We start from the raw sequence: 14,043 nt of genomic DNA, 5'->3' as shown, positions 1-14,043 counted from the left end.
TAAATAAGAAATGGAAGTTTATCATTAGCTATCATTGTGAGAACAATCCAGTTCTAGACCAGACCACACACTGAAATCATTGAGAGTGACCCTTGTTTCTCTGTAACAGTATTTTGTTTTAGTTTGCTTAATTTTCTTGTTTTTAAAAAGTGTTTTTTTTAATTACAGTACAAGTCAGTACAGTACATCATAACACTTTATTTGGATAGTCCACTTTAGATGCTTTGTAGATACTTAATTTACATTCAGGTTACATTCAACTAAATATCTACTAAATTGACCATAATTTTCTTTGACTCTAAACCTGGCTCTCATCCTAACCCTAACCTTAACCCAAAACCTAAACTCAACTCTCACCCTGGTCCAAATCCTAACCCCATCACTGTTTAGAATCACCTGAGTTTCAACAGATATTTGTTAACAATATGAATGTGTGTAGAACATCTACAGGGGACTGTAGTAGACTCTCCAAATAAAGTGAGACCAGAACATCTTCTCACTGCTAGTTTTCATTTAGGTAATAGTTTTTGTTAGCGTCAACAACCCTGATACCTAAATCACACTTGCCTCAAACCATGTTATCTCAGGTACACTTGCTAATGGTTTCTGACACCGTATTGCTGTTTGCACAGTGTTATTTAGCTCATTCTTGCAAGTTTCTTGCTGGCTTAAAGCAACTTCACTCTGCTCTGAGTCAGACAGAGGTTCTGATTACGCTGTTTAAACATGCCATGGCCAGCCGTTTTAGTGTCATTTTGAGCCGCTAACTGTTGATTCTCTGATGCTGAATTTGCAGTGGGCAGCATGCCACCTTCCTTCAGTCTTAAAGGGCATTAAGTGCAGAAACAACATTAAAGCAGTCAAATTTAGCACTGGAATTCGATTCATCTTTAAAAGTAAGTAGTCTTAGACTACTAAAATTTAGCTTTTACAGGGCAGCACTGCAGATTTCCACCGTTTCTTTCTTTTATACATATGTTTACTTTTACTGTTACAGGCCACACTGTAGTAATCTTTTCACTCGCCCAAGAAGTTCCTTTAATTACTCATGGCTGTATAAGGGAATGTACAAAACCCACCACTCCTTTGAAATGCGTTGCCTTATTAGAGAGTTCCCCCCACACATGCATGCACACACACACACTTTCTCTCGTTCTCCCAGCATGTCTGTTTTGTCTCAAACACTGGTTGGTCAGGGCTGCCGACAGAGGACAGCATATGGCCTTTGATCTAACCGACTGACGCTATACCATTTTCACTGGCCAGCTGTCCATACTAGCACACAATGAAATGCACACATACAGAACATTTGAAGGTTCTCAGAAATGTACGTGACCAGCAACACACCTCCTTTTATAGAGATGGTTACTAAAATGCACAGGAAAGGCAAATAATCTGGCATCATTCTATGCTAATGGACAGTGTCTCTGTTAGCATAATGTTGGAAAACTGCAACACAGAATCTCCAGAATTACATTAATTCTATGGTGGATGAAACAGTCACCAGTGTGTACTTAAACACACTGAGCACATACAGTCAAAAGCATAGCACAAAATGTGCCTTGACATGACCGCAGTATGTGCTCACAATGCACAGTGAAATAGTGGAGCTGTCAACCAGCTTGAGACAATAAAGAATATGGAAGTTCACTGATGATGAGAGTGATTTTAATGAATTTTTCCCACCAAAGCATTTTACAGGGGCATAATGCTGCTCTAGATTTTAAAAAAAAATAGAATATGGGAAATAATAACTAGACGGTACGCATATTGTGGCTGCATCACAGAATATTTTGTGCTGCATCTTCTCATCTGACTCTACATTTGATCTTGACAGTTGTCAATCATGAAATCATTAATTTCCAGTAAATTCTCTTCTAATTCTAGTAGGTTTCTCTCATAAACTTGGTTCTAAAACAGCTGTCTTGAATTAAATATTTCTGTGAAGAATGATAGACTTCTGTATTTCTGTCTTTTTACAACAGCATCTAGAAGCACACACTGGTGATTAATGTATATAGAAGTATGTGAGTCTTATTGTTTAATTCAAGAGCTTTCGTCCAGACAGATCCTCACTGTGTATAGATGGTGGATTGTTGCTTTTGCCTGATCAGTGGTCAGTGCTGCATGGCTGCTGTTTGTGATCAGCTGAAACCAATTCCTCACACATTTTTCTGCTACTCCACATTGAAAATGAATGGGAGTGAAGCTTCAGATAACGAATTTGCTGTTATTTCATCAAACTGAAGCACCTTATATTATATAACCATGGACAAACATGGGGTTTGGCACCTGCAGATTAACTGAATCTTTCCAAACTTTCTGTTTTCCTCTCAGACAACGCACCCCAGGCCTTTGGCATCTCCCTGTCACAGGTGATTGCCAACGACCGGACGCACAGGCAGCGTCAGGAGGGTCAGCGGCTGGATCCCATCCCCCGCGAGGAGCACAAAGACTCCAGTGACCTTGTCTCCTCCATCCTGCAGTTTGCCACTAAGCGGCCCACCAAGGAGCTCTCCAGCAGCAACTCGTCCCTCAGCTCCACTTCAGAGACTGCTAATGAGTCCACCTCGCCTAACACACCAGAAGCAGCACCCCGCGCTCGCAGGAGGGTGAGCCAAGCTGTATTCGTCATTTTACATAACTTGTTGAGAGAAGGACAACCGTACTTCCACATGTCCTTACATATTAGGGATGCACCAATATGGAAATTGTGGGCCAATGTCTGATATTTTTTTCGATGCATAAACATTTATAAAATATATAAATTGGGACTAAATCTATCTGGATTGGCTTTGCAGAGGAATGTTTTACCTCGGTAAGGTTACAAATGCAGTAAAATGAATAAAATCCAGACATTTTACCACAGTAGCCTAGCATCACCTAACCATTCATCTCTTCTGGAGTACAATAAATACATCAGCAAAGTTTGAAATATCAGCCAAATCTAAACATCTGTCCAATTTGAATCTTTTTTTTAGAAATCATCTGCCAATACTGAGATGATTCCTATATTATTGTGTAAGCAATAAGGTGCAATTAAGAGAGGAAAATCATGTATATTTTACAAACTGTTAAGTTTATAAACTTGATTCAGACCTGAATAGGGTCTTTGTGGTTACATCAGTCAGAATAAAATGGCCATAGAGGAATTAAAGTCCTTGAATTTGGCAGGAGGGTGCAATTTCTTGAACACAAAACTCACTGTAACCCATGTAAACGATGACTGCAATGTCTTTGGCAGGGTGGCATGTCAGTGGACTCCATCACCGACTTGGACGATAACCAGTCTCGTCTGCTGGAGGCCCTGCAGCTGTCCCTGCCGGCCGAGACACCTAGCAAGAAGGAGAAGCATCGGGATAAGAGGCTGAGTCTGAACCCCATCTACAGGCAGGTGCCACGCGTGGTGGACAGCTGCTGCCAGCACCTTGAGAAGTACGGTATGTGTGGTAGAAATTCTGCAATTGTGCATGAAGCAGTAGGCTGTAAAACTCGGGCAAATAAACTTCTCAACACGTGAGTTATGTGGTAAACCGAAATCAGGTACAGATGGTTGAACTGTACTTTCTTTCATGTAGGTCTGCAAACGGTAGGGATCTTCAGAGTGGGCAGCTCGAAGAAGAGAGTGAGGCAGGTAGGAGTGTAAACACACTTCCCACTCCACACCACACGATGCATCATGAAGTGTCAGTGTTCCACCGATTCTCATGCATTTATATTCCAGCCTCTCGCACTGAAGTGGTAAATGAAAGCTTTATGAAGTGGGGCCGTGTTTACGAAGAGGGGGTTATATAATCGAATTCACCTTGGATCTTCTTAATGATAAGCAGGATTAACTCAATGTCATTTGAAGTAATCAACGCAGCCTTTTGTCTTCTAAAGTGCTCTTGTCTTTGGAACAATTACTCTGCTACTCTGAGGTGTCTCTGGGTGATGCTAGGCTTTTTTAAGTCTTGGTTTATTGGGTCTTCTCTGAAGTGGTTTGCCTTGATGGGATTGCAGCCTTGCTATCTATTGTGTGATCTTTTCCATAGATGCGTATTGTCTTTCTGTAGCATTGGAAAGAAGACATTTGTCTCTTGGATATGCTCTTTGGGATGTTCTTTCATGAGATGCTCATTTTAGCCGTACTGCATACTGCAAAAAGTGACATTGAATGAACTTGATCAAGTAGTGTACATTCTTTCCACATGGAAAGATTATGACATATACGACCAGTCAAAGCTTTTCTTTCACTTTACATAAAATAATAATAAAATAAGGATTTAAATATGACAAACTATTCACCAGAACATATCTTCAGATGTTGTATTCAAGAATTCTGTGAAGTTGATAAACATCACACTGTAATTAGTGATTGTGCAATGTGCAACACTGTGTTTATTTAACTTTTATTCCAGATATTTGTCTGCTTACTCATCCTGCAGAAATCATCAACAAGACAGCCCCTGAATATTAGGTCCAGGTTTTGGTAGAATGTTAGCAACCACCTGGGAGGACATATGAACTGCTTAGCAACACCCTAGCAACCATCTAGCAGTGCCCGTGGAACAATCTAGCAACCACTTAACAACCACCCAAAATAACCATAGCAAACATTAACAACACCCTAGCAATAACAATTCCCTGGGAATCAGACTGCATTTTGTTTAGGAACCGCACCTTTCTACGTGTGTTCTGTTGTTTTTTTTTTTGTTTTTTTTTGCCACTTTATCTGACTTGAGAGTCGAGTAAGTCAGTGCAATACTTGTTCAGAGTATGTGAATCTGGTGGAAGGTCTAGATAGACATTATAATCATTTCTTAATCACAAAGTTGTTTTGACTGAAAACAAAGGTTTTCATGTGAGAGAGAGTGAGTGAAGCTGGTGAGAGTGCCATGCCTTTTTTTTGCTAAGAAAACATAACCCTATGACGGCTTTCCTCTCGCCACTCATTTTGCAATTCTACAACACAACAATGGCCGATTTTATCTTTCATTCACAGCACTGCCAGCTTGTCTCGTCAGTGAATGGTACTTTTTTTCTGAAAAACAGTTTTTGTCAACAAGTTGCTTTCCCAATGAAGGGTCGCATTTCAGGAGTTCACATTAGCCAAAGCAAATGTGTCCCTTTCCCTTGGAAAATTACAGTCCTCTTCAGCTTGACGCACATTCAGTACTCTGGAAAAACACCAGCTTAGAGCAAACAGCGGCTTTATTCCACAATAAGTAAACAAGTATCACGCAGTCTCAGTGTGCATCAGAATCAGATTGCAAAGGAAGCAGTAATGCTGAGAGTAGAACCTGTTGGATGAATTCTAGTGGTGGGAGAGACGCCTTTACAAAAGGTCACACAGCATGTGTTTTTTGGGAAAGACCTACCAAGGAACAAGGAAAAAATGATTAAAAAAGCAAAATATGATACACACATGCGTCACAGCACACACTGTGAGTGTTATGTTAATTTACATAACATGTTTTATTACTTTATAGTCAATTTCCATTTCTCACAAAAATACTCAAAGAGGAACAAAACAATTTGACTGCTTTGCTATGAAAAGATCAAGGCCTTTGTAATCTGTGTGTAGAATGTTCTTATCAGTTGAACAAGCAGTAAACCATGGTGTTCGTTCTGCTTCCTCAGCTTGTTCAAGGTGTCCACTGTCCATGACTCCACTGGACTTAGCTAAGCCATGCACATTCTTAGATTATCAAAGCATGAATTCTAGCCTCTAGTCACTCTCTCAACTCTTAAAGGGGAATTCCTCACATTTCAGCAAGTAGCCATGCAGTAAACAATTCAAACCACTCAGCCTCCTTGTACTTTTTCACTAACCTTTATTTTGTCCTCCATCTAAAATACTATAGCAACCACCTAGCAATATCCTACCAACAAACAAGCAACCACCTAGAATACCAAAGCATTCATCTAGCAACATCTATTTACTTTTTTTTTTTTGCCTTGCCTAGAGAATTTTTAAATATTAAATACTTTTTAAACATGGTTTATTATAACTTCTATAAATATTATAACTTCTGTTATATTTAGTATCATCTACAACTTTGTTCATCATTTTGAAATGTGGGTAACCCTTTACTTGAATCCTGCTACATAGCATTGCCATAACCATGCCATGGACATGCTGTCATGAGCTGTCATGATACATTATGACAAGTATAACCTTGTCATGTTACCATTACCAGAGATGGGAACAAGTTGCTGAGCTGCAAGTAACAAGTCCCAAGTCAAGACAGTCTAGTCTCAATTCAAGTCCCAAGTCAGTACAGGAGGGTCTCAGGTTGAGTCTCAAGTCCTAATCTTTGTCCTAAACAAGTCAGTATGCGTTCTTCAGCTAATTAAGGCTATTTCAACACTGGACACCAAAAATGATGGTAACAGTAACACAGTATTTTAATGACAGCATGTCAGTAGTGTGTGGCTGTACATTAGTATTATCACCTGTCTAAATAAAATACAAAATCCATGGTACACAGATAACCATCACTGACATAATGGTATACAAGAGTAGTGCAACTACACATTAAAAATATTTTTTTTTCTTTGAAAAAGAAGTACTATTAATCTTATTTAAAAATGATATTTGGAGATAACGTGATCATTTTTGGGAACATTGGACACATAGGATTAAAATCAAAACCAGCTCAGCACTAAAACTAGCTCATTAAACTAAAAACAGCCGCTAGTTTGAACTGAAGTTAGACAACGATAGAAACCAAAATGACTGAGCTGAACAAACTTAGCAGAAAAAACAGCAAAATGATGGAAAATATATGAAGCTGAAGTTTTTATTAGCCAGCTTATTATTAAAATTTTAAATGGTGCAGCAGTTACGTTCTGGCCCCTAATTGCTGCACCAATTTAAAGTTGAATGGCAATTTCGATTATGAAGCTGGCGAATAAAAAGTAAATTTAAGTTTTGTGTAAATGTTGCATTTTTAACTGCAGAAGCTGTTAAAATCGGTCATGTAGAGAGAGCTGCCTTTCGTTTGTTTTGCTACCATGAGGGAAACGGTCACTTCGCCTGGTACGTTTAAGAGTCGAAGCACTGAATGAGGGCTTATTGATGCTATTGACGCTTTGCTTGTTTCTAGTTAATGGAGGCGAACTTGAATTCTAACGCTTCACTTGTCTTCTGAAATAAAATAAGCCTAACATCAGCACAGTAACAGACATTTGAGGATGCTGTTGTACATCAGATTAACAACAGGAAACAAATCCTTTCACAAGAAAAGTAAACAGCTGTGTAGCGTCCTGTCTGCAGTCAGACTCCTCTCTACGTGTCTTCCACTTTGTGTCTCAAGTCATGAGGCTCAAGTCAAAGTCGAGTGATTTTGTCGAGTCGGACTCGAGTCCAAGTCATATGACTCCAGTCCAAACCTCTGACCATTACCAGTGATTGTTATGACAGATGTCAATGTTTCATGTCACTTAGCAAAAACTGGTGTATGACATACGCTGTCATGGCACTTATATTACTGAATAAAATCTGTCATGACAACTCATGACAGCATATGACATAAGACTTGGTTATGTCTATGTTATGAGTCAGGGTTCAAGTAAAGTTTTACCAAAATGTGCTTGCTGAGGAGGCTTCATTAAGAAACAGTGGCCCTAAAAGACAGTGACAGAGAGAATGGAAAAAAAACACAGATGAGTAAAAACACATGCAGAGAAAGCCATTACTGTGCCTGTGCATATGTTTAATCATCTAAAAATGCATGTCTTCATCTGTGGCGGTATTGATGTGTTTTTATTCGTGAACTTGCACATGTGGACACTACATGCCTGGATTCAGTCTCAGTGTTTAGACGTTTCCATCTGAGCGTAATTGCATTAATATGCATGTCTCTTTGCCGCAGCTGCGGGAGGAGTTTGATCGGGGTGTGGACGTGCAGCTGGATGAGGAGCACAGTGTCCATGACGTGGCTGCCTTGCTGAAGGAATTCCTGAGGGACATGCCTGACCCACTCCTCACCAAGGAGCTCTACACTGCCTTCATCAACACCATGTGTGAGTAAAACCTTATCACAACATTCAGACAACATACCCAGCTTGAGCCTTTTCTTAGCCTCTTAGTAAAGAGAGAACTGCAGAATAGAACTGGGGCTAGACTGCTGAAAGTGCCTTAAAAAACAATCTAATGATAGCCGCATATTTGTCTTAGACTGAGGGAGCTAAGAACTAAAGCTCTAGCCACAGTTAAGACAACGCATTTGCTCGGACGCTGCTGAAGCTGGCAGGCTAGCTTGCTAGCTAACAAAGATGTGTTTATGTTATGTTCTCTAGTTTTGTAGTTAATGTTTATGTTGTCTTACAAGCTTTAGCATAATGGTGAAAGCCAGCTCCATGTGTCTCATGCTGTTTACGGTAATCATGCTATCTAGTCAAGGCTGCATGATAAATAACCCAAGAGCTCACTTAATACAATAAATAAGGCTATCTGAAACTATATGTAAGAATTTATTTTTGAGAATTGCATTTAACATTACTATGAATTTCTCAGTGTTCATCTGAAATAATTAAAGAAACAATGCTTGAAACAAGCGCAATTATCTGCCGATTGAAAAGACAATTAAAAGACAATTGAACTAGATAAAATTACTTAAAACAAGTAAAAATGTATTGAAATTAGCTACACAACCTTTTGTGTATTCTTACAACAATTTCAAAATGAGAAATACTAGATGTATCAACCACATTTAAGATGATTTCACTTGCAAAAATGATTTTATTCTTTTAAAAGCTTTTGTGATTTCAGCTCCTGACCTGTTTTGAGATGAACAGCCCCTCCTGTAAAATTGTGAAATCCAGCAGACTTGATTCTCTCAGAGTTGAGAGTAAAAATCTGTCAGTTATGCTCTGATAGAAGGTGTTTGGCTGTGTGAGGCTCGTGACTGTAGTAAGAACTTTGGAAGAACCAATACAATTTTTTCCCTTACCTCTAGTAACTCAAACATAACCACTCAACAGATGCTTATACATCCTAATATTTATACAGTTCAATTTTTAAAACATTTTAGTTTAGCTAAAAACGTGTTCTGAGTCACAAACATAAAATACTAAGCTTGAATGAATATCCCTAGGCATAATTTTAAATTATTCAAAATATTAAAAACAAGGCTAAGCAACGTATAGATAAACCTGTGGTGTGTACACGTAAGCGTACAGCTGCTTCTCCGGGCCTGACAAAAACAGTGCTCAGTGTTGTTTCATATCCAAAAGACCGGTTGTTCCTCCCATATACCTCTCTATTGTTTGCTCCCTGATAAGACCCTGTACTAAGATTAACTCAGACTGCAACTGACTACACATAGGGAGATGAGAAATTACTGAAAAATCCCTGACTACCCAGTTTGCACACTGCATTATCAGTGCTTATATCAGTGTGCATGGCTAATACCTCAGGTATACTGCCCACTTCTAGTGCCTACCCTTGAAATTTTGGCATTACAGTTACATTTGCAATGAGCATTTTATCTGCTGCTTGTCATTCCACACCACCAAGGTGTTGTTTCTTTCAGTTAAGCTCCATCTTCTGACCCTGATCCTCAAGTGTGTGCCGGTATCGACGCATGCGCGTTTGAAACAGCTTTGTGATATCGGTATTCTCTTTTGCCAAAACGATACAGTATTTAAGCGCCAGTATTGGCTCAGATACTGATATGGTATCGTTCTTAGTGCAACACTAGTTAGAACAGAATGTCTAGTAGTACATCTTAGTCAGCTCAACGTTGCTTACAATTGTGTTCTCATTAACAGTGATGGAGCCTGAAGACCAGCAGATAGCCACACAGCTGCTAGTGTACCTGTTGCCGCCCTGTAACAGTGACACCCTCCACCGGCTGCTGGAGTTTCTGCACACAGTGGCTCAGCATGCCAATGATGCATATGACAAAGATGGACAGGAGGTGGGATACAGATCTAATCATTACAAGTTCCTCTTCTTATATCTGTATATTTAAGTGCAGGGGCCCCTAACGAGCTGTAATTTTTGGAGCAAGCGGGGGAACAACATATCAATGTTGGCTTTACAAGAAAAAACCCAGTGCCATGCATTCGTATTAATGTTGGTGAGCCTGTTAGTCCTCTATTTATGTGTAAGGATCTCAGTAATGCTTGAATGGTCCCAATACTTTACAATTTTGAGGTCAGTTGCTAAGCACTAATAAGTAGCTTAGCAAGATCTGTTGATCCAGCATTAGCATCTAGATTTGGGTTGTTTCGCACTTCATAGGCTATCAAGGATTAGTATAGCTTGCATTGTCCTACATGTGTAAAAAGGGATGTAGTATTAAAAAGTGTTAAATGGCATGGCTAATTAGGGTGATTTGCTCAGGCTGCCCACATATAGCTTTGAGTAAATATGCTTGATTTCAGTCCGTAGGCTGCTCCGACGAGGAAAACAGGTCTAGCTTAGAATCTTCTGCTTTCAAGTACTGATCATTAACCATCATAAATCATTTTCGGGCATTAGAAGAGAATCATTAAGCACCATCTGTTATCCACAGCTTATCCAGCTGTTATAAAAATTAATTTGTGCCATGGCGATGAACTGAACCCATGCATTTTCAAAGTCATTTGTAAAATCAGTGGCAGAGTCTGAAAACAAGAGCACCATGATTTCTCAGATTTAAATTTACCCCATGGATTTAAATATACACTACAAGATAAAAGTTATGCTTGTGATTCTCACATTCAAGTTTCCGTTGTTGCTAGACACACAGTGTTTTCCCCCCCAAGTGATTGCCTGAACTTATATAGGGTGCAGTTTGGATCAGGATTGATTTGTTTAATCAGATTAATGGTGAAACACGGCTGTTATGTATTTTCTTGTTCCAAAAGGTAGTTTGTGAGACAAAATACATTGAAGTCTAAGATCTTTTGGCCATGTTCGAGCACGTTCTTTACATATGAAATAAAGGAAGCGACAGCATTGAGAAGACACGTGATCAATGGGAAAAGCAGATTAAACAGCAGAATTTTGCATTGGCTTCATAAGGTTAATTATATTAGGTGTGTAAAATAAGGAGGTTGTAATTAATAAAGAACTGGTCATTGTAAGGCATGGTCATCCACAAAGAGTGTGAACACTAGAATAAGAATTACATCACTGCAAACCAATGGAATATTTTGGAAAAAAGTTCTTTGGTTAAACTAGATGTCCATTTTTGTCTTGAATGTCTACAACATAAATATTGCCATTTTACATACTATCAAAAACCACCAGTGAATCTGCACGTCTTCTAAATTTTTATATACAACATTGATGATAAAGTAGTGGTAAATCTAATCTTTGGGTACTGTTTTGCAGTTTAAGGGCAAAACTTTCTCTGAAATCTATCATAAAACAATGTCTCAGACATTTTGCAGCATATTTTTTGTGTAGGAGGTCTTATAAGCGTTGAACAGTTCAGATGTCTGGTTCCTGTCATCACCACAGTGAACAATTCTGACCCCACAGTGAACACAGTGGAATATTTACTTATTTTTTAAACTTTAAAAACACTGTTTTCTTCTGTTATTTTGAGCCTGCAATGTGTCTACTAAACTAATATTAACCAGTAATATAGTGTTTCACCCGCATTCCCCCACCACGCCCACCTGTCATTAAGACAAAGTGCTCAGCTACCTCAGAGACCCTCTGTGACACCCTGTTTCACTTTGAAACATCACGGTACAGAAAAATATGGAATGATTTCCATTTTTGGAAGTTCAATAGAATGTATGATGAATTTGTAGTATGTACCATTATTATCTAAATCTTGTGCAGCTGTAGCTTAAAGCTAACCTGTGAAGAGAAGTGGACCTAATCTAGACTCATGGTCTTGTAGGCTGGGTCTGTCCTCGTAGCGCCTCACTCCCAGAGCAGCGTGCTGGGCTTGGCCCACTATACTTTCCCACACGCCTCTCTGCCCCTATCTGCCATCGGCCACAGGAAGCTGGCCTCATTTCACGCTCGGGAGGGGAACACTGATCAGCACTTTTATCACACTTGCGTTCCCGCTGCGACGGGGTAGGGGGGTGATGGGATATTTGGTCAGAGGAAGTAAAGCTTAGCCAGCGGTGCTGGTTAAGGAGATTATTGGGAGTAAATCAAAGGAGATATTTTTAGCTGTGAATTGGTAGAGTTTAGTAGCATTCACAGACATATGCAAAAGTTTTTATTTTTTAAGTGAAAATAAGTTAACACATCCTCTACAGAGAACACATCTAAATATGCCATTTTCTGCTTATTTTAGTGCACAGTTTCTGTTTATGTGCCGAGTTCCACTCTGTTTTATATGAATCTGTCCACAGGTGACAGGCAACAAGATGACATCCATAAACTTAGCCACCATCTTTGGGCCAAACCTGCTGCACAAACAGAAGAGCTCAGACAAAGAGTTCAGTGTTCAAAGCTCCGCTCGGGCTGAGGAATCCACTGCCGTCATCGCCGTGGTGCAGAGGATGATCGCCACCTTTGAGGATCTCTTCATGGTAAGGAATAAAACGGAGAGCAGTTCATGACTGGTGGTATTGGGAAGGGTGTTTGGTTCTGAAAGAGTAATTGGGTTTGATGTAGACTGTAATCTCCAGGAAAAGCTTTAAAAGATCAGGATTGACACCTAGAAGTCTAGAGTTGTTATCGTTCTTTTATTTAAAAAATATAAAGCTTTTCTTTCTTCAAAACAAAACTGTTCGCACAAATAAATAAAATATTGACTGTTCTGCTTATGAACTCAAGTGACAGAATTTCTCTGCATGAGCCATGACTGAGAAATAATTACTATCAATTTCCACTTTTTGTGTGTTAACTATGACTTTTAGGGGTTAATCTTGCTGATAGACTTTCATTCTAATGTTCATCTAATAAGAGTGTATCGAAACACTCAGCCCATGATTCAATTTACGGTACTAGGTTCATGATTCAGTATTATTACAGTATTTTCAACAAAATGAATGAAAAAAAATACTATCAAGTTGTTGCACAACTTAGAAACAACGCTAGAGATGGGAGGTGGAAGGATTGCTAAAGTGAGTTGTTGATGCACACTGTCACAGTTTGGCATTGCAACATCAATGTCACAATGCATTGTTACACCCCTATCATCTAACATGCATGGCTACAATAGATGCCTGTAAAAACCCTGATTGGGAGAATTGAGTGTTTGCTAGTCTCTGTCTCTCTCTCTCACTCATCCCAGCTATCTCTTCATCAGCCTTTTGAAATCCAAGTCGACGAGACTGCTCCAGTTAAAGGCTCTATCAGACAATAGACATATCTTGTAGAAGTCAAACAGTGCTGTGTGTGGCAGAGCTGGTCTGATTTGAGCCTGAACAGAGTGGCTTAACAGAGAGGCCCAGCATGTGAAGAGAGAGGTTTTAGCCGGTGCCAGTGGGCTTTAGGGGTTAAATCTCCTGCCCTTTCTTTTCACTCTTTGCACTCTGTTTTCTTTAAGAGTCGACCAGAACCATTGTGGGACTCTAGAGAATATGTTGCAGAAGTTGTAGCTTATGTATTATACATATTTTTATACAGTACTGTGCAACATTCAAAGACCACCCTTTACAAACAGCCAAGTACAAAGTATTACATTTTTTTAACTTTTCCATTCTTCCAGTTTTAAAAGCAACAAGTTAGTGTTCTCCCAACACATCTGTTCCCAAAGGAGTCATTGACATTATGTTCTGCTTCAAAGGGACCCAAACATTCACACAAGCAACTACCCAACCACACCTTAGTTGCCCTCCAAATTTCTTTCTCAAGTGCATTCAAGTGAGGAACATCAAAGGAAAATAAGGGAGAAACAGGAATTTCCAAAACTGTAGTTAAAAGTGATTAAAAGCTACAGAGAAAATGGCTCTCCTGATGACCATGCAAGACCTGGTAGAACTGTCACCTTCAAATAAGCAGAACTTGAGACTTTCATCTTTGAGAGAGAGGAGAAAATCAAGCTCCACTCTTGATTCAGATCTGAAAAAATCCACAGGTGTTTCTGTTCATCCTTCCACTGTGAGACAGTTCAACACTATGAGGCTGAAAGGATGTGTAGCTGTTAAGAA

General features: G+C 39.4%; 1 protein-coding gene across 2 annotated transcripts in view; it reads left to right on the top strand.

Annotated features, from left to right (window-relative positions):
• LOC118797914 (rho GTPase-activating protein 6-like) overlaps positions 1–14,043 on the top strand; it is a 136,406-nt gene that overhangs the window by 112,788 nt on the left and 9,575 nt on the right. For both annotated transcript variants that reach the window (XM_036557214.1, XM_036557215.1), the window contains exons 4-9: positions 2,338–2,612; positions 3,245–3,440; positions 3,579–3,634; positions 7,860–8,010; positions 9,760–9,908; positions 12,298–12,477. In XM_036557214.1, the coding sequence (XP_036413107.1) occupies positions 2,338–2,612; positions 3,245–3,440; positions 3,579–3,634; positions 7,860–8,010; positions 9,760–9,908; positions 12,298–12,477 (1,007 nt within the window). The remainder of the gene's footprint in view (positions 1–2,337; positions 2,613–3,244; positions 3,441–3,578; positions 3,635–7,859; positions 8,011–9,759; positions 9,909–12,297; positions 12,478–14,043) is intronic.

The sequence above is a fragment of the Colossoma macropomum genome, unplaced genomic scaffold (genome assembly GCF_904425465.1).
Source record: "Colossoma macropomum unplaced genomic scaffold, Colossoma_macropomum, whole genome shotgun sequence".
NCBI lineage: Eukaryota > Metazoa > Chordata > Actinopteri > Characiformes > Serrasalmidae > Colossoma > Colossoma macropomum.
Note: the sequence above shows the minus strand (reverse complement) of the source record. Positions and strands in the feature narration are given on the sequence as shown.